The sequence below is a fragment of the Vulpes vulpes genome, chromosome 3 (genome assembly GCF_048418805.1).
Source record: "Vulpes vulpes isolate BD-2025 chromosome 3, VulVul3, whole genome shotgun sequence".
In the NCBI taxonomy this organism is placed as follows: domain Eukaryota; kingdom Metazoa; phylum Chordata; class Mammalia; order Carnivora; family Canidae; genus Vulpes; species Vulpes vulpes.
The window spans coordinates 29,066,888-29,093,746 of NC_132782.1; the positions used below are offsets into that span (position 1 = coordinate 29,066,888).

Genomic DNA, 26,859 nt, shown 5'->3' on the forward strand with positions numbered 1-26,859 from the left:
TCTAGGGAAAAAAACTACTATTTTAGACTCAATATCATCACTTTCTAAAAAGGTAATTTGAAAAATAATATCCAGGATATACTTTAGAAACCCCAAATCTCTAACAATATGGTAGAGCAACGTTAAGTGATGTATGGTGGTAAAGGGTATCAAAATATTCAGGTCGAACTTCCTTGGAGGAAGAATCTTGATTTAGGATTGATGGATGTCAGTTTGACTGACTTACTGAGAGTGCACAGGATATGTAGCGCTGTAATAGATGCAGAAAGAAGAAAACTGACAAGTTCAGTTTAAAGCAATAGTACAAAGTGGAGGAATGACAATCATGTGCATAGAATGACCATTTTTATTTTATGTATTGAATAAATACATTTTTATTTATTGGAGATATACTTGCCTCTTCATTAAAAAGGTTAGAAGAGGTTCATAATAAAGTCTCAATTCTTGCCTCTTTATTTTGCCCCCACCCAAGATTACAGAACTACAAACTCATTTGAATCTCATAGCAAATATTTTGGCTACTTTTTCATTAAAAATGTTAGCTCAGCTAAGATGATTAACTCTATGCATGGCCTGGAGTTTCTTCCCAGTCCCTCCCAAATTGACAGTAGTAAAAACTTTTAGTTGCACATACCCAGCGTAACCTCAGGTCAGAGTACAAATAAAACAGAACTAACAATCCTTTCTGGTCTGACTCTTCTCATCATATGCATATCACAGTCCTCTTGTTCTGATTTAAATCAAAACTTCATAAGACTTTATTGTAGAATCATCACATTTGATCTACTGTCCACCTCATCTCCCCTTCTTTTATTGCTTAGTTCTATTTTTCTCTAGTGTTAATACAAAAGGCATATAGGAAGGTTTATAAAATAATAAATGGAAATTCAGGATTAAGCGAATGAACACAAAGCAAATGCCATAACAGTGGGGGTAACCAGAGTTGCAATAATTGTGTACCGCACTTAGATAATAAGTACGTTCACGTTATTAAGAAGGGAGACATAAGGAGTAACAGAGTGAAGGAGGCAATAAGTCTGCAGCTATGCAGACTGTGGTCAGGAATTTGTAGTTTATTTATTAGGTGGCACTCTGATGGTGTGGATGGGGAATATAATGGTCATATTAGCATGTACGAGAGACAACTCTGACAAATATATAAGAAAAATTGAAGGCAAGAAACCAGGAATCAGTTCTAGAAGTCCATTAGTGACCTGCACTAAGGCTCCATTCTGTATTAGAGAGTAGGCCTAGATCCAAAAGGCTGTAAATGGGAATTTATCAAACACTTATTGAAAAACTCCCATGTTCAAAACAGAATACTAAATGGTAGGCAGATCCTACAATGAACAAAGCCATGATCTGAAGATGGTGTTTTTCAAGGATACCATGGAGCTGGAGAAAAAAGACAGAAATAGGGCAAGTGAAAATTTCACAAAGCTTACTCTTTTTACTTAGATCAACCATTTTTCTTGAATAAACGTTCTTTGAAATGCTGAAAGTCCTATGGTTAATTTTCAGAGTTCAGAAACTGAAACAAGAATTCTCTAAAGACGTTTGCTATGAAATTATTTTTAAAACATTTTGCCAGTTTTCCCACTGCTTCTATGGAGTAGTAAGTTTTCAGAGCTCCTTACTCTGCCTTTTTCATACTTCTTCCAGTTATTACAGTTGTTCAAAGTGGGCTTCATTAAAGCTTTCTGTTATTTGGTCAATTTTATTCTTTGGTCTTTGCTCTCTGTTTGGACCTATATGCATGTCTTTGGGGCAGAGAGCCTTTTGAGGACAGTTATCAATCAATAGGTTGGACTCCTCAAGTTCCATTTGGCACCTACAGTATAATGTAGAGATAATAGAAGAATGAATCTGGGAGAATTAGGTTGAAGAGTGTCTGCAAGAAGAAAACTATGCTTAGGTTGACCTGAGAAAGCAGATCCTAGAAAAATAAAGACGGCCAAAAGACAGAAAACATGTCACTGATATCAGCTTTCATGTTCCCGGTTCCATACTACAAAAAGGTTTTAATCTAAATATGAGTTGTTGCTACCAAGCCTAATTTCTGAGCTGAAACCAGTGAAGTTGGGGTTTGGGATGGTGTGTGTGTGGGGGGGTGGACGGGGGGGTGTTGTTGTTGTTTCTGCCAAGATTTAGGATGTAATTCTCAGTCTTGCTGTTTCTCATGACTGAATTTTAGACTTTGGGAAAGACTTTGATTGTTTTAATGTATATAACAGACCTACAAAAATGAAAAAAAATGTCAATTTTCTGTTAAGAAACTGGGAAGAGGGCCTATGTTAAAATATATGAGAGTTCGTATATCTGATCATAAGCAAAGAGCCAAAGTCAAAACTTATAGAAGCATCACGTGGTCTTTGATCTGGTTTTATTAACTTTTTTTTTTCTAAAATCTTCATTATTTTATTTGTTACAATTCAGAAACTATACTTTTAATTTCATTAGTGTGTGTTGACAATCCCATTAGAACACACGATAGAATATGTTCTTACATATAAAAGTTCTACATCTAAATTGGTATTGCATATGACTAGGAACCTCTTATTTTAACCCATATTGAATAATCATTCACATATTCCCTTCCTACTGTTTGATGAAAGTGTAGGTGGGCCTATGAGGTTTAAAAGGGTAAGTAACGATTATCAGAAAACTCTGGTCAAATACCTTTCCTCATGGTGCTTTTTAGAAAACAGAAAGGACTAGCCCACCATCCTCCTCCAATTCTGTGTCCTCCTCCAGAGAACCACAAAGCAGGCATGGCGAAGGTGGCTTAGAAGTAGAATTTTCAGATAGGTATGTTTTGTATGCAGCAGCTACAATTCCATCCCCCCAAGCAATAAAGTACGTGAGTACCAAAGAAGCAGGATAAATTATGGAGAGGGGGAAGGTTGGAAAAAAAAATAAGTTTATTCTTCCTTTTGGATTTCTGTAGAAAAACTCTCAGATAAAAGAGAAGAAACAGATGATTCAATGATTAGAAATTTTGAGAAAAGTTATATAAATTCTTGCCCGTAGGTAATAACTAAATGCTCAATCTTTCTTGACTTTACAGAGACCAGAACCTCCTAGAAAATTGCTTGCAAGAGAAAGTATGTACCATAAAATCTATTGATAAAGCAACATACTTTTAGTACTTTCTAATGTGTCATAACAGGAAAGAAACTGTGAATTGAATAATGAGTAATCATCTATTGATATTAGTCTTTTATATTTGCCTTTTTTTCCCCCTTAAAGCTTACTTTCAGTTAATTCTTAAATTTTGCAGTGATCTAAAGTTCTTATCAAAAGATAATGTTGGCCCCGTCAGGAAGAGTCTCACAGGTATAGATAGAAGTGTGCGGGATGACGTTAAAGGACCTAGCCGTCACAGCAGCACGAAATCCACAAGCCCATTTTATCATGGGAAGCCACTAGGTGACATGGCTTTGCAGCCTTGGCTGGTGAGCTTGGGATGCCTGGGTCTGGCTCTAGCCATTTTAGTGAGAAGTGCCCTGGTCACCTAAGAACGTCACATAAAAAAGTACCTGGTCACCTATGAGCTGAGTCTTGGAACAAGCAGATAAGATGGTGCAATTTACAAAGCCCCGCCCTGGAACTCGTCAAACCAGTCAGGAAAGACAAAGATGTTGGAGAACAACCACAGACTCTGACATACTTTTTCACACGGACACTCACTCAAGTCATAGGATATATAGCAAATATAAAAGCTTTGCTTCAAGGGAATATTTCTCAGTCTAATTTTAAAGTGGAAAACAACTAAAAACTAGGTTCTAATTACTATATTTCACTAAATGGAAAATTTGTGGAATATCTCTTTTTCATATATCAAAGTTGGAAACTCTCACACTTAGCCTAAGAATAACAATGCAGGTTTTTTTTTTTTTAGTATCTGTGATAATCAGAAAAATAATATATACTGAATGTCTTAGTTTATATGTGCTGTAGTGCATTAGAACAACTACTTTCTCTGTAAAAATTTAGATTACATTTTAAAAATGTTTGATTTAGGATGTCATTATATAAAACAAGTATTTTACAACATAGGCCGTCATCCAAAATCTGTTTTCAAACCACTAGCCATTGTACAATAAAGGGATAAAAAAAGTACATTAGGAGACTCCTGGATAAGAGCAAGACTGAATTGCTTTTCCTAAGGTGCTTCCAAACACTCTCAAATGTGTCGGGAAAGAGTGTGTTACAGAAGTGTTAAATTTTCTTTGAATGTTGATCTGAAATGTGAATATTTCCATGCTAACCTAAGGTCGTATTCTGGGTATGAACAAGCTCCATTATGGGGATCATATTGTTTAACCTGGTGCCTACATACTAGCCTTCCAGGCTTTGCTGCCAATTACTGATATTTACAGCCTTTATGTCTTAAGAGAAATAATTTAAAAACAGACTACTCATTTATCAGTAAAAGGATTTTTTTGCAAGCCCAAAATTTATTTGCAGTAAATCAGAGGTAGCTTACAGAAATGCTGCAGATGCACTTTGTTTTTGCTTTTGGTCCAGTTTAAGCTGTGACGTCACCACTGACTTACTAGGAAAATGGTTTCCCAAATCTGGTCCCCGGGCGTCCATTTCTGGATCAAAATGAGGAATCCAATGTCCCTAACCTTGTTCCTCTCCTAACTCTTTCAGACCCCAGCCTAGTGGGACCCTTTTTTTTTCTATCTTAACTAATTTGTTCCTTCATTATACCATCTTTTCTCAGCCTTCCTATCTAAAACAGTTTGCACTGATACTCTTTTATTGAGTACAAAACCAGTCAGTCTCTATGAGCATTAACATTTTTGTTGCCTTTCAGAAAATTGTTAACAGTTAGCTGCACTCATTTTCATATGTGCAAATCATAGGTTCATCTCTGTGGCGGGGATTGGGAGAGAGAGATGGCTTATTTTTCACTCTTACATCTTAGCTAGACAGATGTCTCTGAAGACACCCAAATGTTTTGACTACATCTGTTTTGAGAAACACTTTGTTATAAATAATCTGGCATATTATTAAATAATATTGTTGGATCGTAGACACCATGTCTTCTTGCATGTTATGTGGCTAGCCAGCAATTTGGTGATTTTTTTTTTCTATTTTTACCAAAAAGTAATTTATCCCAGCAACAAACGTTGGGGAAAAACAAAAAGACTTGGAGGAAATATGGATCAAATGGAAACCTATAAAAAATATTTTACTCCTGTACAGAGTAAACCAACTTGAAAGCAATCTGAAAGTCTAAGTAAATCCCTCACTATGTTCTCTTTATAACCATCATGGTACCCAGCGAGGCACCATCTGATATAAAAAATTAAATGTTACCCTCTGTCCCAGAATAACGTAAGAATGTTACGTGATTTTTCTTCATTCCTGCTTGCCTCTTCTCCAGGTAACCTCTGAAGAACTGAATAGTATAATTCAGAATATAATGACCTGGGTTGTAGCTACAGTGACCAGTATATTATACCCAGCCATCACAAAGTATGAAGAAAGATTGCGAAATAAGGCATATCCAGTGTCTGAGGACTCCATCCTCTCTTCAGACAGCTCAAGTTTCTGCAGCACATGCAGTGAAGAGTTTACATATGGAAGCTACACATCTGCCACAACTCAAACATTTCATAGAGAGCCCTGTGCATTTGCAGTCGACATATCAGTAAGGCGACCAACCACACCCTTAAAACCACCGTCTGCTCACGTGGAAAGAACAATTGTGGGTAAAACATATGATGTGAAAGGACAATCTATAACATCTGAACTCAAATATAATAAAACCAGTATGATATATGCATATCCTAAGGTCAGAACTTGTAAATCTGATAGTCACCTCCTGACATCATCTGAAAGATGCACCAAAATATCTAAGGACGCCACCACGGAAACAGATGGCTTAGAGAGTCCACCGTTTCCTGATCAAAAAGCAAAAGCCACGAATGAAATGAAGAATTTAAAGAATGTTTTTGTTAACTTTAAATGTCACTTAAAAGGGGAAACTGAATTGATTTTAGAAAGTATTTTTCAAGAAATCATGTCTGATTTAACACAGGCCATTCCTTCTCTTTCTTCTGTTACTGCTGAAGTTTTTGTTGACCAAAGTGAACCGGAAAAAGAAGACTTGCTTTCCAATATTGATATCTGCTCAGCAGCCTCAGAGATTGTAGAGAATATGCTTGAGAAGCTACAGTCTGCAGTTGAGAAAAAATGTGTTGAGATATTTTCCCCAGAAGATCTGTCAGTTGACATTAAACCAGGTTTGCCACTCTGTAGAGAATATCTCAGTCCATCGAATGCAAAATCTTTAAAAGCTTCACTGCCTTACAATTTGGAACCCATGTGTGATATTGCTGAGGATATGGTACATGCCATTTTAGAAAAGCTGATGGCTCTTGCATCTTGTAAGCAAAATGAACTTCCTCGTCTTGAAGAAACAACCAAACTTTCTGAGCAGCAACCTATGACAGACCCAACAGGCACGTCCCTCAAAAGAGCCAGCAAAAAGAAACCTAGTCCCGAACCTGATGCAGCTACTTTAATTGTTAAAGATCAGATACAAAATTTAATATCAAGTATTTTTTCTCAGTCCTCTTTGGTTGGATATATAGAAGAAGCAATCAGTACTATACTAGGATTTGTACAAACCGAACTTAATAACGAGAGGCTTATTGCATCTGAAGAAACCATAGTCGTCCTTCAGCTTCTCGATGACGCCTTCACTCAGCTACATCAGGAGCCAGTAAAGGCAGATGCCCAAAGATGTAGGCACTCTAGACTACAAAATCCTTCTGACACTGAAGAAAAGTACAGACTCACTGGCACGAGATTATCTAACGGCCCTAGGTCTAAAAGATCCTTTCCACCTATTAATGTTCCTGGCATGGTCCTTTATTCTGAGGATGATAATGAAGAAATCGACAAAATTGTGAAAAATGTACTCGATTCATCTTTCAGAGAGGAAAAGCCAAAATCACAGGCACAAATTCCTGAGAATCAGTTTACAAAAGGCAACACCTGTTTTGAATATAAAAAAAATAGCAAACCACCTACAAAGGCTGCTTCTGGAAGAAGCAAAGTTGAATTTTGTGAGAGGGGATTAAAGACTGAGCTACCATCTTTTAATGATAAAGAAATTCTAAAGGAAAAACCCTGTTTGAATAGGGACATGTTGATTTTCAGCCAAGATGAAAAGCATCACATACAAAAGGCTTCAGAGAACATAGTTAAAAGTATTTTAACAGAAATGCTCAAGGACCTAGCTTCTGTTCCTGGCCACTTAGACAGTAAAACTGGCCAAGAAGCCTCAGTTCTTGTTTCAGAAAAATCTCAAGGTCTGTCGCATCCAGAACGGACGGACCAGATGATCTCTGTGTCAGAAATTAGTGCGGTGGCTCAAGAAATCACAGATGCTGTGCTAAATATACTCCAAAAGGCTTCAAGCTGCATTCTCAATACCACCAAAGGTTCCATTTCATCATCAGTTCAAACATCTCTAGGTAGTTCTGATACTCCACACACGGTCGAAGGAGCACCAAATAAAAAGCCATTAAAAATATGGTTTGACAGTGAAAAGAAAGTGAAATATTTATCTTCATTCAATGTAGATCCTGCAAAGCCTTCTCCGTTAAAATCTGAAAAAAGTGAACCTCAACCTGTAGGTGACGTTACTGAGAAGATCATCAATACAATTTGTAAAAGGCTGAAGTTATTCATTTGTCAAAAATTACAAATGGGCTTCAAACCTTCAGTTGTGGAGCAAACTTCATTAAAATCCCAACTTAGTGGTTACACAACTAAAGTGGTAAACATTGTTTTGCGTGCTATCCAGAAGGAACTAGAACTCAATAAGAGAAGCCTAAATCATAGGGAACTGGACCCTGCCAAATCCCTTACAGGTAAAGGACTTTTTGCTGACACTGATAAATTGGAATCTCTTGTCTCAAATCTCAGTGATGACATTATGGAATCTCCATTATTAACTTGCATTTATGAAATGTTATCAAGTGGACATTCTGACCAAAGCAGTATAACACTTCCTGCAGAGAAGCCAAAGCCTGCAACTTCATATGGATCTGACATTATTGATAAACAAGATGTTTTGCCAAGTAGGCAGGATAGAAAATCTTTTCACAGATTTTTGGCTACTCCATGCGTTCTCCATAGTGTTGTAAATGGAAAAGATCCCAAAGACAATGCTAGATTGCAAGTGTTAGACAGCATTGGGGAGGCACTATATGAAATGTTATGTACGCTCATAGCGACCCATTCTCAGCATCAGCCACCTTGTAGTAAACCAAACAGAGAAAAGAATGAAAATTCCCAAATGGCGGCTACATTAAAGTCCAATATTCAGCACATTTCCAAAACAATTTTGGAATACATCCTTGCAAAATTATGTAGTGTTGATACGGATACCAGCTTTGCAAGTTCTGGATTTAAAGCTGTCTCAGAGTCTCTTGATATCGACAACCTATCATTTGCTTCGATTATTGAGGAAATGGCCAAGTGTACTGACATAATCTCTGGCATAATTTCCAGGATGATTCAGGAGGGTCCTAAACAGGTGACAAAAAGCAAAGCAAAAACTATCACGCCTGCGTCTTCCCAAACAGGAAGCACAAAAGAAACACCTCCCAATGAACTGAAAGCTATAGCTTTAGATATTCTTAATATGGTTTTTGCTAAACTGGAAGGGTTTGCTAATGGAAATTTAGAAACTCTGGGGTCTCTTAATGATGGAAATGAAGAAAGCGGTAAGAGAGACTTGGAATGGGAAAGTCCCAGTATTTTCACAGACACACATGAGGAACTGCTGCAGTCTGCTTTATACACGAATGCAAAGAGGATATCTAGTACTATTCTGAAAGCTATTCAAACGGAACTGAATGTGAACTCATTAGATTTGAAGACAAGTGTAAATACCCCAACACCCGAGAAACAAATGCTTAAGAATATAGTCAATTTAATTTTAGACGCAGTATCCTCGGATATGTTCAATGAGACTGAATCTGAAGAGGGAGGCACTGAAACTTATCGATACAGGCCAACCTGTGGAAATTCGCTTCCTGGAGGAGCTGAATCAGATCCATTTCTAGAAGATGCCTCATGTACAAAGAAAGAATTCACTGGGGAGAGAACACTAGTAAGAGAAGAAGATAAATCAGATTCTCTTAAACAATGGGTTCTAGAAAGAACCTTAAGCAAAATTGAAGTGAAACTCAAAGACCCACAGAAATCTCCAATTGTCCCCATTATAAGAAATATTTTGAATGAAATTTTTCAAAACGCTCTGGTCAGTCAATTAAATGTGCTTTCTCTCTCCCATTGTCATGTAAGTAGCATCGCTCACGATGTTGATGAGCCAATTCCTCAAACATCTGTTCAGTTTATAGATAAAATGATGGGTCCTATAGTGTCTGAAGCAGACGTAATCGTAGTGGCAGACGATGTTGTTAGAACTGTATTTCATAAACTTTTCTCAGCCGCCATGCTGGAAAGAAATGCAAGAGAAAATAGGTATAAAACCATCACCTTTAGAGCAAATGTTTCTTTACATGAACACACCCACGGAGGGAAGTCCTCTGTTAGCGTGCTAGATAAGAACCCGTGTACTCTTACGTCCAGACTCAGTGATGACAAACAGGCCAAAGTAAACATAGTTGAAGATATTGTACAGGCAATATTAACAAACTTAGAGACTTTTGCTACCTCCAAAGTAAGATCTCTCTTTTGTCCCCAAATCAACTTCACAGTTCCAATGGCTTTCCCTACTCAGGATAAAAGTGCATTAAGCAAGGCATTATCAGCCAAAGATTTGTATTCTGGTGATCAACTGTCCACTTGCTCAGTGGATCATATGACATCAGAAGAGACCAACTCAGTGTGTCAACTCCCTTTAAATAAACTAAATACATATGCAACAGAGGTGGCTAGAAAAATTTTACAAGGCATCAAACATGAGTTAGATAAAGAAAGGGAGAGTCCCTTCTTAACTCATAATATTGTGGTTTCTGAGAGCGTTGCGAGTCACATTGTTAACACAGTGTTAGATATCGTATCATCTAAAGGCCCGTGTGGCAAAAACGATTCCGAGAAAGAGAGCAATTCAGGTCAACAAGAAGGAATCATTGAAAAGCTGTTTAATAAGACCGAATATAGGAAAGTACTTCAGTTTCAAATACAAGATATCATTGAAGGCATCTTATGTGATATTTATGAAAAAACCTTGTATCAAAATCATCTCTCATGTGCCACAGCCACTCTGAAGTGTAGCACAGCTGGGAAACATTCCGGAGCAAATTCTGAAACGGTCACTGAGGAGGCGAATAAGATTATTCCAAGACTTTCAGTTCCCAAATCGGATGTCATTTTGATATCTAATGACATGGTCAATATTGTTCTTCATAATCTCAGCTCCGCTGTCCTACTCGGCATAAATGCGAAGAATCCTACTTCTGCAAGACTGCCCCTGAACCTCTGTGACATATTTTCACAAGCAGAGTGTCAACAGCCTCCCCTTATGGGGTCAACAAGTGAAAGAAAAACAGAGTATTTGCCACCCTCAGGAAGTCTGAAATCCGCTTATGCTGATGATTGTCAGATAACTGCAGTAGAGAAAGAAGATGCCAAAAAATCTGCTCCTGACCCGAGTGGGGAAAATGCTAACTTCATTACTAAAACTGTTTTCAATCGGTTAGAAGCTTTTGCCACAGAAAGAATAGACTCATTAATTACTGTTGCTTTCCAGGCTAACGAAGAGTCCATTGCTAGCCTAGAACTGGAAAATTATAAACGAGACGATAGCGCCTGTCATGAATTAAGCCAAGTCGAATCAAATGTGAACGTCCTTAAAGTATCCACTAAAACTATCCTTGGCCTCGAGCTCACAGATTCCACTTTTGCAAGTTACAGAGAAAATCTTCGGTCCACAATTCATCTACCACAAGGTTGTCTTGAGGAATATGCTGACATCATTACCAGTGCCATATTGAGACTTATTAAAAGTGACCTAGACTTAGAAATTCAAAAGATGTATTCATACCCAAACAACATTTCATTCCAAGAAAATATCATCGTGAGTGGAATTGTCAACAGTATCTTAGAGAATTTATATGACAAAAGATCTGCTAAGGAAATCAGTGTTTACTCAAAAGACAATCCTAAGTCGTTTTCACCACTAACTGTACCAAATGAAATATGGCTGGGACAAAGAGAGCAGGAGAAAGACAAACTACCTCGGGTTTCGATATATCCGTTGGAACAAAACCAGATGACATTGGAAAAAGAAAGCCAGGGAACTGTTTTGGAAGAAATATTTATGAGAAATGGAGAATCAAAGCAAAAAGAAAAGACAGTATTGCTCAGTGCAGTGGAAGACGTTTTAACTCAAGCGCATCAAAGAATACTAGAAATCATTGGCCATTTGTCTCCATTTAATGAAATGCCCCACTTAGTATCTAATTCTAAAATTAGAACATCAGGCATAACACAGAAAAACCTCTTTCAGTCACAGATTAGCAGCACAGCAAATGACGTGGTTGAAAGTGTTTTTGGGAAAATGTACTCTATAGTTGTTATCTCATTAAACAAAAGTAGCAGACAAGTAGAAGCATCTGACAACAACGATACGTTGTCTAAGAAAGTGGCATGCACCAAAGAAACCAAACAAACAGGAAAAGGAAGTAATGCCACCCGATATGTGATACCACAGGTTTATTCTTATGCAGGCAGCCAAAATGTCTCTCTGTTAGAAAACAAATGTTTGCAGTACTCCCCGTCGCAAGTGGGGAGGGATTTAGTCCAAATGGTTCTTAATAAGATCATAAATTTTGCCTCAATTCATCTAGAAGAGACTTTGTCCCCTGAAAGTTGTTCTGACGAGTTGCAACCTGTAAAGCTACACAGTTCTAAAGTGAGCTTCAAGGGCAGCCCTAAACCAGATTTTAAAGCGAGTTTAAAAGCAAGACCAAAAGTTACTCCTTTGTCTAAATTTAGAACGAAATCACACCTAGGACCTGGTGGTACTAAGGTCAAAGGCAAGACCAGGTTGGGTGCTAGAGAGAAGACTCCAAGAGACAGCCAGTCCAAGACCTCCACTAAGCTGCCGCACTCCCTATCAGCAGGAGATGCCAAAAACCTACTGGACATGAAACTGCCTACCTCAGAACTAAAAATGTACGCCAGGGATATAATAAGTACCATCCTGGAAACAATCATGAAAGCATTTGAGAAGGTGAAGCAAACCAGAACAATGACGAATGTTGAAGCTTTACCGTCCGATCACATCATGGCAGCCAACGAGACAGTTAATATGGTTTTGCAAGAATTATATGCTACAAGTAACCACGATTTGGCTTATCCAATCAAGTTCTCACACGTGGACCACCTCAAACTTTCACAAGGGCATTTCGACGCGGAGTCCCTTGCCAGACCACAGGCGTGTTTTTACTTGGAAAATGTTTCTTCGCAGCTAGAACAGATTTTTCCTAAAGAAGGTATATTTAAAAAAATGTTTGACAAATGGCAAGCGGAATCAAAGGACATGGAAAATGAAAAGCACAAGCTAATGACGATAGCTGAAAATGTCTTGACTGAAATTCCAATGAAAGCAAAAGAATTAGAATATTCCCTCTCGCTTTTAAGTTTGCCGCAACTTGAGGATTGGGAAAGCAGGTGCTATAGTCATTTTAAAGGAACTCCTACTAGACTTGAAGATACCAAAGCGCAAATTAATATATTTGGAAGGGAAATTGTAGAAATGCTGTTTGAAAAGTTACAGCTGTGTTTTTTGTCCCAGGTGTCGCCCCCAGATAGCAAAGAAACTCTAGCAAGTAGGAAAGAATACAGTCGTACCAGAAGTAAACACGATTTGCCCATCAAGGACATCCTCCACAGTGCACCGGTATATAACACAAAGACGATAGACCAGATTTCTTTGGGCTCCAGCAACCAAATTGTCCGAGAAATTGTAGAAAGGGTTTTAAACATTTTGGAGTCCTTTGTCGACTTGCAGTTTAAATATATCTCTAAATATGAGTTTTCTGAAATAGTGAAAATGCCTATAGAAAACTTCTTTCCCGCCCAACAGAGCCTATTAAGCAAAAAGATGTTGCCAAAGCTGCAACCGCTTAAAAAGTTTTCTGATGAACCCAGTTCGAATACTATTGCTTCCAAGGAAAACATACAGGATACCCTTCTGCAGCTCCACTCGTTCCATTCCGAATTACTTACATATGCTATTAATATTGTCAGTGACATGCTCAGTACAATTAAGAACAAGCTAGACAAAGAAATAAGTCAAGTGGAACCATCTTCCATTAGCACATTGAAAGAGACCGTCATAGCAAGTGAGATCATTGGCACACTGATGGACCAGTGTACTCATATCAATAATCTTCCGAAGGAAAGGTGGTACCGAGGAGCAGAAAATAGCTGTGTTGCTAATCAGGTTGAGTTAGCAACTAATATGAAAATGCCCACATCGAAGTTGAAGGAAGTTCGTTTTGGGGATAATCCTTTGCAAATCATACCTGGTGTCGTGTGTCATTCAGAGGAAAATATGAAAAGAAAGTACAGAGCTTCATCAAACTTGCCCTCATATGCCAGAGCGTCTACAGAAGATACAATTAAAGGCTCAGAGCCAATGGAAAGGCTTGATTCAGAAAATACAGTGTCGTGCTTTACAAACAAGGTACAAGACTACAGCCCAAGGGACTCAAACTTTGGCCGTTTTGACCAAACCGTGCGAGGAAGTAGCTCTCTCCCCGAAGCCAGTGTCTTACAAAGACTGTTTAAGAAAGCAAATGAGTCCACAGAGACAGCATTAAAGCAAGTCATGTCATTCATAGAAATAGGAAAAGGTGAAAACCCAAGAGTGTTTCACTATGAAACTCTCAAACCAGTTGAGCCAAGCCAAATTCAGACAAATGTTTCTCCACTCAAAATATGTTTAGCTGCAGAAAATATTGTCAATACTGTGCTGTCGAGCTCTGGCTTTCCAAGTCAACCACACATTAATGAAACAAACATGGAAACAATGAAACCAATTTTCATATCAAATCAAAACCCTTTGTCTGTAATATCTGAAGGACAAAAGAATGAGGAGAAGAGTTTGCTTAGAACGTGGGATAAAAAAGTCAGCTATCTACCAGAGGAAGAAGAAGAAAAAAGAGCTGAAGCCAGCTGGGGAGATTTTTCTTTATTGCAAAAATGGGAAAGTCAGAGATACCCAAGAAGAAAGAGTCTGAAGGAAGTTAAAGTCATCGCTTTTGCTGATCATGATCTGGGTCCAAAGGAAATTCATTTGGTAGCAAGACATATCACCACATCTGTGGTCACATATTTCAAGAACTTTGAAACTAGAGGTAAGCAAGAAATAACCTACTTTAAATGTTGGCATAATGTAGAAATAATAGATTTTTTTAAAAAATAAAATATCCTATCCAAGGAGCTGAATTTACTGGTTTTTTGAGAGGGGGGGTTGTTTTGTTGTTCGTTTGTTTGTTTTTCCTGAAAATAGCCTTAGAAGTGGAGTATCTAATTACTTCTTAATATATCAGGATACAAAAAAAAAAAAAAAAAGCAAAGTTTAACCTCACATGGTTTGAATCTGAACAATTCTGTTGCTCAGTTTTCCATATCTACAGATGAGGGAAGAAGACGTTACTCTAAAGCAGGGGATTTTGGTTTAATATAAGATAGGAGTTCCAAATAATTTTTAAAGGTTTTATACATGACCTCTTTATAATCTTGCCAAGTATATAGTTAATTGATTGAAGTTAGTGGTTCATCTTTTCAAGGTGTACAGTTGAATTCTTTGCCTCATTAATCATGATTTCTAAGAACAGTGGTATTAACCATTTGCTTTGTATATATTCCAGGATTCTTAAATTCCTTTAAGCCCAAATACAACCTCACAAAGTTATTTTCACTCCTTTTCTAAGAGGTTGAATCATATGTAAGAGCCATTTTTTGTATATCGAAACCTATTGATTATTGGCGGTTTCACAAAAATGTAATCTAATAATGCCATACATAGTACCCCTGAACCGGATCAGTAATTCCAGTTACCAGTTATGAGTTGCTTCAATACCAGGTCAGATACGTCACTTGCCAACCATTCAAACGGGGAAACACATCGTAGCCATCCTATCCACCTGCCTGGGGCTCATTTCTCATCCTCAAAACGAGCGTTCTTTCAGGATGGAGAGCTGTGCGTCTGCCGTTTCAAGCTCATAAACAGGCTTTCCCCAAACATAGCTTACGTGAACTTAGAGAATAATAATGAAAAACAAACAAGAGAAGATCCATGATTTCATGCCATTGGTATTCATCTCTATCAAATCTATCCTGTATTTTCAGACATGTTTGGGGCCTTCCACTGATTCTACTTCTGCTTCTTATTCCTCTTGGAATATGCTTTCCTCACTTTCTTCATCTCAACATCACCAAATCCTATCTAGCAGTCAAAGCTCAGCTTAAAAAGCTGCCCATCTCCACGGAGTGTTGCCTGATTTTGCATGCAGAGACGTAATAGATGATTGTTTTGAGGAAGTTTTTTTTTTTTTGGGGGGGGGGAGTTCCTCCCCCAAATAAATAAGAAAAATAATAAATATTTTTTTAGGAAAAAAGTAATGGATAGCCTAACATTAAATGTTTTCACTGAAAAAATAATTTTAAATAATTACATGATCTCTCTCGAGATCACGGCAGATAAGCTAGATTATAACATTAAACTAGGAAACCATTATTCTGCTCCATGATTTCCAGCTTCTTAGGGCCCCTAACCCATCTTAGCAAGTCAGATATCAGCACTTAACTGGGAGATTTAAATTCTTCAGGGTTACTTGATTTCCTGGCTAAAATTAAGAGTCTACAGGTGGGAAAGAAATTTCTGATGAAAACTCAGTTTCATTCCTGATTACGTTTTTTCTTCAGTGAGATATCCCAGAGGAGAAAGTCATATGAAAATAATTGCCAATACATTGAATTGTACATATTTCTTTTTATGCATGCTAAAAGTGGTCATTTTTTTCCAGCTTCCAGCGAAGAGAAGGTGTCTATTATCTCTACATTGTCAAGTAAAAAACGTGAATCAGAGCAGCCTCTAAGAAGTATCTACAATGATTCTTCACTTAATCAATTTTGCGACCATCTCACTGAGTCTGTTATTTGCCGTTTAACTTCAAGCATTTCTGGTAACATCAAAGATAGTAGAGCCAAAGGGAAAACATTGGAAAGCCAAATTGCATCAGTTAACAAGATTATTTCAGTTGATTCTCAAATGTTTGAAAGCAGGTCAATTTCTATTGGGGAACTTGCTTTAAGTATTTCCAATACCATTACTGAAATCCTTTTAAAGAGTAACGTTATAGAGGTTGACACCGCACAGCAAATGTTTCCTTTAGAAACAAAGTACGTTTGCTGCCCCGGAGTAGCTCTTGATGACTTTGATAATCTCTTTCAAGATCTCTTAACAGGAGTGATTCATGTCATGTCCAAAGAAATTGGAATAAACCATCACCTTGAAAGCAATGGAAGAAAATCATTTTCCATGCTTAGAAGAAATAGGGTGACTGTTTGCAATGAAACAAATACCATGGAAAGACAGAAAGGCTCCAAAGATGGGGAATCATCTAATTACCAAATTGATCCTCTCCTTCAAAAAAGTAAATTAAATTATCTGGCACGTAAGTTAGACAATCTGGCTGGTACCCTAAAAACTTATGAATCCAAAGAAGTAGTCAATAAAGTTTTTAATATTGTTTTAGATTTATTTTTACCAGATGAACATCCAGATGACGTTATGAATTCTGGTAAAACAGCAGGAACATTTTACTCATCCTCAAGTGATCAGCAAAGTAACGGCACTCTTGAAAATAACTTAGGCCTCACCCCCAAATCAGTTTTTCTTCTCAATGTCGTGTGTGAGAAACTTATCAGAACACTTTTGGAAAAATGCACAAACACGGTTCCTCTCGATAATAGCCCTCTATCCAATGAAATATCAGCAGAAGAATATAAATTTTTAAAAACACTGAAAAATGTAGATGAAGAATTTGATTATTGTAAGGGAGCAATGGACTGTGAACAAATTCAGGATTATATGTCAGACTTTTTAGAAAATCTGGCAGAAATAGATCAAGATTTATTATCATCAGACTCTATGCTTACTATTATTTCCCACAACTTGGTTAAATCACTGATGGAGAAACTACATCACAGTGTACAGCTCCCCCAAACCCCACCTTTTGCATGCACAAGGAGAGAGATGCAGGCTAGTTTCATAAAGGCAAGCAGGCCAGAATTAACAGAATTAGGACAAGGTAAAGCCTTTTTAGGATTCATGAGTTATGATGGTAATGCTTTGACGGATTCCCTGAATAATCCCACCGGGGTTAGCTCCAAAATACAAGCACCACTTGGCAAGAAATGTTCAGTAAATTCTACTTTTGTGTCTCCTCTCAAGAGACAGGGATCAGATGATATGCAGACAATACCCATCCATAATAAACTATATCCAGGAGATATAAATACAGGTGTGTACTCGGCCATATTTTTGGAGGAAATAATTTCTGAACTATTTTTTAATCTCTCTACTTCACTGTGGGGCAAAAATGAAATCACTGAGGGCCGGCTCAGTGAGATGAATACATTATTTGTCAACAACATAGTGAAAGAGTTTAATAAAGCACAGGTCGCTGTTTTACGGAAAGTTGAAGAAAGGCTGTGTTTTCCACCAATCCATGAGGAAACTATTAGTAGAATTGTTGACTCCGTTTATTGTGATGTTTTTCAGCAATATAAATTGAGAGTGACCTGTGATGATAATCTAGCATGTGGCAAGACCTCACTAGCAGAACAAATAACTAATGGCATATTGTTAGAGATTCTAGACTACCAACTCCCATCTTGCTTCAGGGGAAAGCTCGCACCAAATTCATATTACCCTCTCCAAGCTGAAATTATATTGCAGAAACTTCATAATAAACTGAGAAAATTTACTTCCTCAGTCAGTTCTTCAACAGGCTACAGTACCATGTTGTCCCATTCATTTTTAGAAGATATCATCCGAAGACTTTTATCTCAACTCATTCCTTTACCCAACAAGGCCTCCTCTTTGGGAAACAAATATTTCATGAGTGCCGATTTCAATGAAATGTCTACCTGTATAATAAATAAGGTTATATCAGCCATTTCAAAACATAAAATTTTGTTCACTATATATGATAATCGGTATCTATGTACTGGAACAAATCTCCAGAAGATGGTGGATTCTGTTTATAGTAATATCATGCAAAAGTCTGACTCTCTTGTTTCGATACAGAAAAGTATAGTCAGCCGAAGCCCAATTATGATTAACCGAATAGCCAGTTTTATTATCCAAGAGATTATTGATAATCATCTTCAGCCATTTTTGTGTGGAGAAGGTTTACCTCGCCGGAAGATTCCATTGGATGCAGTATCAAATATGGTTAAGCAGGTTCTCAATGAAGTCACAGAGTCACACAGACTCCAGACACCATCACCCTTAGGAATTTATCCTGATACATTTGTAGGGGAAATTGTTTCCAGACTTTTATCAAGGATTTTCAGTCCAAAACATAACACTGAAATTGAACTGGAAAATATGACCCAGAAAATAGTAAACTCAATCAATAGCCATTTTAACAAAGCTAAAATTCATTTTCTGTATGATGACAAAGAACAGCCTTACACCTCAATAAATACAGATATTGTGGACCAACTCGTCACCTCGATTTATAGAAATGTTTTAAAACAGCATGGGCTAGACTCTGAAGTTGATAAAGAGTCTGAAAGCAGTGATATTTTTGTGGAAAATATTACCAATTTAATTGTAGCAGCTATTTCGGATTACCTTCTTCATCCGCTATTTTCTGGGGATTTGCCGTCATCTTCCCATTCTATTCCAATGGCTGAGAATATCGTTCAGGACATTCTTAGTAACATCAGTAAATCTACCAAGTCAAGTCAGAGTTTATCTCCATATAACACCTTGCTGCCATACACATTTTTAGATGACATGATAAGAGTACTGTTATCTAGAATCTTTCCTTCTGCATCTAGCAGTATTCTAGACAGAGAAGCTCCAAAAGACAGATCAAGAGTGAATTTCAATGAAATTGCTTCAAAGATAATCAGCGATATTAGGATGAAAATTTCCCAACATGAAATACGATTTTCAAAAAATGAAGAGACTAAGTTTGTTTACTCAGAAGATGACGTTCAGAATCTCATTGATTCAGTATTCAAAAATATTTCACAAAACTCTGAGTCTCAAGAACCAGTTGAGCAAAATATCACAGGCAGCAATGATATTCTTATTGATAGAATAGCAGGGTTTATCATTAAACATATCTGTCACCAACATCTTCAGCCATTTGTGGATGGAAAGTTATCACCTTCTTCATCATACACATATTTTGATGATGAAAGAAAGCAGTGGTTTTATGCCACTGTTTATTCCTCAGCTTTCTTGGAAGATGTAGTCTCAGGGGTTTTAAGCAAAATATTCCACAGGGTGTTAGGCATTGTGCAAACAAAATCAGTAAGAGATTCAGAAGATGAACTGTTTGATAAAGCTGAAAAACTCATACACTTGATAGCAGAGGAATTCCCAAAATTTGAAGTTAGCATTCTAGAAAATGCTGAGGAACAATTGTGTTTGCCTCCAGTGGAGAGAGATGTAGTCAAGAACATTATTGACACGGTGTACAGCAAACTCCTGCAAGAATATGAGATGGAAATAACGCCTGATGGAGATTTTCTGAATGACACAAAGACATTAGCTACAAGGATGACCAAAATCATCCTCGCTGAAACTTTTAATTTCCAAATTCATCCAAACCTTATAGGAAAGCTTCCTTTTACATCACACTCCAAACTCAATACTAATGTTTTGATGAAGAGAGTTCAATGTTACATTACCAAATCCAGATTTCAAAGGCAGGCATCAACAGTATATACTACCATGTTATCACACACCCATTTGGAAAAAATTGTCACTCAACTTATATCTCAGATGGGTCCATTGGCCACCAGGACAGAACACCCAGATACTTCTCAATCAGACTTAAGTAACACAGTCATAAAATTGATAAATGAAATCATGTCGATAATTTCAAAACATGCAATATGTATTATTAAGCATGGAAATGGGAAACAAAGTATGATTTCAGAAAAAGATATCCAGTCTATGGTTGATTCCATTTATGCTGATCTTTCATATTCAAATCTATACCAATCTCTTACAAAAGATAAAAAAGGAATAAGTAATATACCTGTTTCAAAAATAGCAAGTTTTATTATAAAAGAAATCTTTAACCACCATCTTCAGTCATTTTTATCTGCAGATAAAACTCTTCTTTCACCTGCAGTTGATCAAACACATAAACAGAAAGCAATAGGTCCTAAACAAAGAGAGTTGTCTTTCATTGTGAATTCGGCTTTCTTTTTGGAGGAAGTAATTTCTGAGCTCTTATGTAAACTCCTCTATGCATTCTCACATAATTTATTGGCTGCTGAAAACCCAGATACAGTAAAAGCCAAAATTACTGGCATTGTTACAACACTAGTAAATTCAATTGTTCTGGAGTTTACCACATCAGAGATTTTAGTTGCAGATAACTTTGATGCTGATATGTGTTTTTCAGAAGGATATAGAGAAATTGTTCAAAAAACAGTCAACCTAATTTATGAAAAAATTTTAGATGAATATAAATCTCTGATTCAAGTATACAGGGCTCTACAAAGTGACACTGTTTGTTTTGGAAGAAAAATCTATCACTTGCTATTGGAGGAAATTTATGACTATCAGGTGCAATCACTAGTTTCAGGAGAACTAGTGTCTTCTTCCTTTTCTTCCCCTCAAGCCGATAATATCATTAGAAATGTGCTCAATGTCATCACAAATGACAGCCATACCTTGCCATCATGTATTACTGTGCTGCCTCGTTCCCTTTTGGAAGACATGATTTACAAGCTGCTCGTGCATATCTTCCCCTCATCCAACAGTGACAGTGAGCTACAAGAGGAAGAAGTTACATCAGATTGTGAGTTTGTAGATGCAACTTCAAAGCTGACAGAGGAAATTATCAAAGAAATATCTGAACATGAGGTCCGCCTCGCCGCAGCAGAAGAGCATGCTGAAAGTATGCAATTAGAAGTGATTGAGAATTTGGTTGACTCTATATGTAATAACATTTTGAAAAAGTCTGAATTTCAAGCTGAAGTACAGAAAGGTGCAGACAAAAAGGGAGGCTCGTTCCTCAGTATAATGGCTGGATTCATCATGAAGGAAATCATGGATCATCATCTGCAGCCTTTTTTACGTGGTGAAGAATCGTCTTCCAGGGCCATGTCTGATCATGGGCGTATGTCTGTACTTAGTAAAGCTGGTAAAGAAAAAACACAGCCTGCTCTATATTCAGCTACATTTTTGGAAGATGTAATCGTTGACCTTGTTCATAAATTTTATTCCCTTCCCAGTATTACTGAAGATTCTAAGAAAAAAGAAGTGCTAGAGCCAGACATTGTGGGCTTAGCTATAAAGTTCGCAAATTCTCTGATAGGAGAATTTAGGAAGAGTAAAATTAAAGTACTACCAAAAGCCGAGGAAATGTTTTCTTTTCCACCAATTGATAAAGAAACCGTTGACAAGATATCCAATTTTGTGTATGATCAGTTCATAGGAAAGTACGGATCTAGTGATATTCAGACAGATGATAAAAGTAACATCGTAATCGAAACGATTGCTGCTTTAGCTCAGAAGGCAATCTCTGCTTTCAAGATTCAACCACTTTTTTCAGGAGACTGGTCTTCCACCTTCTTTTCATTTCTAAATCCGGATAATATCACCCAAAGGGTTCAGCACCTACCCCCGCAAACCTCTACGCAGATAAACAGATCCTTGAAAGGAAACGAACTTGCTTTGCCAAAGCAATCGCATAAACACACTCCTGTCACCACAGACCAGAAAAATGTGTCGGACACTCTGGGAACAGACAGCGGTGCAATAACTAGAAAGAAAAGTCTCAAAACCGAAAAGACATCAATGAAAAAAGGTGACGTCCAAGATACAGTAGTTACCTCTCTAGCTAGAATTATGGAGAGCAGTGTGATTAACGTGTTATCCATGCCAGCTGCGAGCGCGGCAAATAAAAAGAAAGGGACAGAAAATAAAACAGAAGTTCCAGGTAATGAGAATGCATCAGGACTTGCTTCTCTAACTACTGGTGTGAAAAGTAAAGCTAGGCCAGAGCCCGATTTGATGGTAACTCTTGAAAGTAATGACATTGAGAAGACGAGCATATCAGCTACAAAAGATGAGAAGAGACAAGATAATAAGGTACACATGCAGTCTCCAGTAGCTGCTATGATAGTATATGAGGGGGAAAAACTTGGACCAAATGCGGAAATAAAAAATGAAGAGAAGATTGACAAAATAAGTGTAGATACACTTAAAAAGGGAGACAAGCCCTTCCAGTTATCTGTGACATCCAAAGCAAGAAATACAAGGACCAAACCAGAAGGTGGTTTGAAAACAGTTACCCAAAGGCCAAACAATGAGGATGGAAAAGACCCTGCATATCAAAAGGATGTAAATGAGGAACAATACTCAGATTATGAATATGTTCAAAATGTCACTGAAAACATTTATAACAATGTTTTAGAACTATATCATTCCGCAGAATCAGCAGAGTGTTCAAAACCCCCAAGTCTCGTAACTGATGCAACGTCGCATGTAATTCAAGACGTTGGTCAAAATTTTACACAGTCTGTTTCAACAAGGGATTCATCCCTCTCAATTAACAAAAATCTCCTGGTCAAAGAGAAAGAAGATAAAGACCAACAGAGAAATAGAGAGAGAGAGAAAGAGAGCGAGAGAGAGAAATGGAAAAAAATAGAAAAAGTGAAAAGTAAGGAGATTAAAAGTGAACCTAGTAAATCAGACAGTCCTCACTACCCACCAAAAAGTAAACCTGGAATTGTTCCCGCTCAATTTTTAGAAGATGTTATCACCGAAATGGTTAACAAATTGATCTTTTCTTCCTCATCAGAAACACAAATATGTAATAGATACCAAAATGGAAGTGATGATGAAAATCAAGCTGAACTTTATGACACAGCTCTGAAACTTATGGACTCACTGTTAAAGGAATTTTCAGATGCTCAAATTAAGGTATTTAGGCCACATGAGGAAAATCAGTTTTTTCCACCCGCCGATAAAGCGTCCTCAGTTCCTAAAGCACCTCCTAGGCATAAAAAGCCAACTGCAGAGGAAACATCATCCAGCATTAAGAAAATGACTGGGGATAAAATGCCACATATGCCCCAAATGACTGAAAAACCTTCATCAGATAAGATACCTTTCCTAGATAAAATACAATTAATTGATACAACGCTGGTCAACAAAGTTGTCCATTCTTCTGTATGCAATATTTTGAAGGAATATAAATCTCAAGACTCCATTTGTAAGAATATAAAGAGCAATGGCGAAAATTTAGCAAGAAGACTAACCAGTGCAGTGATAAATGAGATTTTTCAACATCAGCTTAATTTCATACTTTGTGATGAGGTTCTAGCGTCAGCATGTTTGCCTCTGGAATCCAAGGATGTTGTTAGAAAGGTCCAAAAGGTGGCACAAACAGCCAGCAAAGAATGTCAAACATCATCGCCCTACACCGTCATGCTGCCTCACAAATTTTTGGGGAACGTGATTTCTGCGCTTTTATGGAAAATTTTCTCAACAGTCTCCGACGCTGGAGTAGAAACATCTCAGTACAACTGGTTCACAAAACTGGATTTCCTTCAAATGAAGCTATTAAATACAGTTACAACAGCAATCTCCAAAGATAAAGATATGACCATACGATATGTAGAATCCTTACATCCCAATGATGATGAAATTATTCAATTAGTGATTCATTCTATTTATAATAATCTCTTGTCACAGTTTGGGTCACAAGAGGTAATACAAAATTGTGTGGCCAGCAGATGCCGAATCCTTTCAGAAACCATAGTGGACTTAGTCCTGCAAGAAGTGTCCGGCAACCAATTGCAAAACTATTTTTCTGGAGAGCTGACTCCTCATCAGTGCACAGAAGTTGACAAAGTCGTTGAAAATATTCTTAAAGATGTCATCCAGACCGCTGATGCTCCCCAGCCTCCACCGTCACGTGTTCATATCCTGCCTTATAACATAGTAGAAGAAATTACTGTAAAATTTTTATCAAAGCTTTTATCTATGTTTCCAAATGTGGATGAGGAAAGAACCAAATCTCTAGAAACTGACATGCAAAAAATAAGCTCAAAAATACTGAATTCAATACAAGAATTTATGTCCAAAAGTATGATAAAACTTGTGCCACCAGCCAAAGAACTGCCTACTGTACCTTTAGCTAACAGAGAGGATAATTCCATTATCGAAAAAGTGGTTAATTCTGTGTATGCCAGTGTTTTAAAGCACTCTGGCTCTCACACTTCTGTATTTAAAGATTTGATGGGTAAGAGCAATGTCCTCTCTGATGTAATAGGCCTTTTAATGGTGAAGGAAATTTCCAATTCTGAATTTCAACCTCCAGTAGAGGACAAAGTATCAAGTTCGGAATTAGTTCTGGAAGCTGTCAAAATTATAGAAAAAGTGCTCAAAATTGTTGATGAGTTTAAGTCCGGGGAAAAGTCTTCATCCAAAAAACCTCCTATGCTAGACGCGAGGCTTTTAGAGGAAGCACTGGCCTTGTTCTTGGCTAAAATAGTAAGGTTGCAAAGTATCTCATGCAAAGATGCAAAGAATGTATCAAAGCCTGAGTTAAACAAAATTGTATCCCAACTGACGAAATCTGTGACAGCTGAAATTTCCCAGAGTAACATTAATCTTGTTGCTGCTGATCCTGAATATCTTTTAAATTCAGAAAGTATAGAAATGATTTCTCAGGTTATTGATTCTGTTTATAGTAACGTACTGCAACAATCTGGAACCCAGGAGGAACTTTATGATGATCTAAAACGTACAAACACTGTTTTCCCTAAAAAAGTGGCTAGTTTAATTATTAATGGAGTTTCACATCTTCCAGTAGATGCAGTTAGCGGAAAGAATCCAAATGCTAAACGCTTTGGAAATCTAGATGTTAATAGAATTATTCAAAAGGCCCAAAAGCATGCTGCTATTGATAAATTGCATGAGTTATGGGAAGACGAGTCCTATCAAGATTCAACTGAAAATTTTCCGATCAGAATCATTCCTCATATTGGGAATAAAGCAATCAATATAGATCCAGAAATTATCTCAGATCACTTAGCAGTGATTTCTGTAAAAACTGAGCCTCTTGAGAAACTCAAGATGGAGTGTTTAAGAAAAACTGGACATAGCATAACTGAACTGCGAAGAGCATCAATCAGTGGGAGAAGCTACTCCTTACCAGATACATCTAAGGTAGAAAAGATCAAGAGAGAAAGACGTATCTCATTAAATAGATTGGGACGCCTGGACGTAAAACCCTTTGAGGTAAGTGCAAAAGCAATAGCAAAAAATATAAGTGAATAGTGAGACGTGGTTGTTCCGTGATTCCCTTCCTCCAACAGATATATGGGAATGTGTTATTTGTTGTTACTGTCAAGCCCAATAGGATAAACTAGTTGCACGGGTTCATCCGTGTAGTCATATAATTTATTGGGACTTGCCATATCAGCTTGGGGGTTCACTCTAAAGATCTCAGGCTAGTTTTCCTGAGAAAATCAGTTTAAACGAGCGTTTTTGTTTTTTTTTTTTTTTTAAAGAACAGAAATGCAGGAACATACCCTTAACAGTAAAATAAGGCTGACTGAAGTCTTAATCTTCAATGCAAATTCAGAAGAAGCAAAATCTCATGTAATTCCTATAGTATTTGATTGTGGATCAAATCGAACGCAGTTTTAAAAGGCCACTTAATAGAATATCAGGATACATGAGGGTTTCAAAAACTACCTAAAATACGTTTGACTTCTCAAACTTATAGCTCTAGGACAGTAGTAGTGCTCTTTTTACTTTTAGCAACATTCAGTAACAAACATTACACTACAAATGCTAGCGTATGTCTGTTTCTTATTATTTCATTTTAATTAGCCTTCCTCAATTTTCTCTGTGCTCTCAGTAAGTGCCCAGTTTGCTCTTCTCTCCCTATTCTGGATCCAGCTGCCCTAATGCTGCCATTTTGATTTCCCCTTGCTATGGACCTAGCTCTGCCCGAAAGCTTCATACCAGGGGCCCAAATATATTAAACCAGTTATGACTTTAAAAATGCCCAAACGATGGCCTTGTATCATGGAAACTATACCGCCGAGGACAAAGGGATTGTCTGCCTATACAGTTACGTTAACCTACACATTTTGATTTTTGTCAAATCCCCTTCTACTAATGGGTTTCCCTCATTAGACGACTGAGTGTGTTTAGGGATAATAATTCATGGCCTAGATAGACAATGAACAAAGTTTTCTAGAACCCTTCTCCCTGGAGCATAAACTTGAAGTGATTTTTTTTTTTTTCCCCAATACTGTCCTACAACACACTGAAGTAAGTCTTAGGGCTAGTAAATATGTTAAGTAGTACTTTATGTTTCATACTCAGATACTGAGATCATCATGAGCTGAGGCACTGATTTAATCTCCTTTGCCCTATTTTTGGCTCAAACGACAGTCCTTTACACCTCTAAGATTTGTTCTTCTCTATGTTCTGATACATCTATGACATTCTAATACAACGTTCCCATCATTGTATTAGCATATTGCTTAGTAGTCTTCATTTATATAAAGTAATCCCTTGGGGGTAAAATTTGCGTGGCCTCTAGAATAGCATTACTC

General features: G+C 37.3%; 1 protein-coding gene across 1 annotated transcript in view; it reads left to right on the forward strand.

Annotated features, from left to right (window-relative positions):
* Positions 1 to 26,859, forward strand: part of FSIP2 (fibrous sheath interacting protein 2) — an 81,121-nt gene that overhangs the window by 38,330 nt on the left and 15,932 nt on the right. Inside the window, exons 15-18 of the mRNA XM_072751256.1 lie at positions 3,068 to 3,104; positions 5,399 to 11,859; positions 11,908 to 14,366; positions 16,041 to 25,528. Of these exons, the coding sequence (XP_072607357.1) occupies positions 3,068 to 3,104; positions 5,399 to 11,859; positions 11,908 to 14,366; positions 16,041 to 25,528 (18,445 nt within the window). The remainder of the gene's footprint in view (positions 1 to 3,067; positions 3,105 to 5,398; positions 11,860 to 11,907; positions 14,367 to 16,040; positions 25,529 to 26,859) is intronic.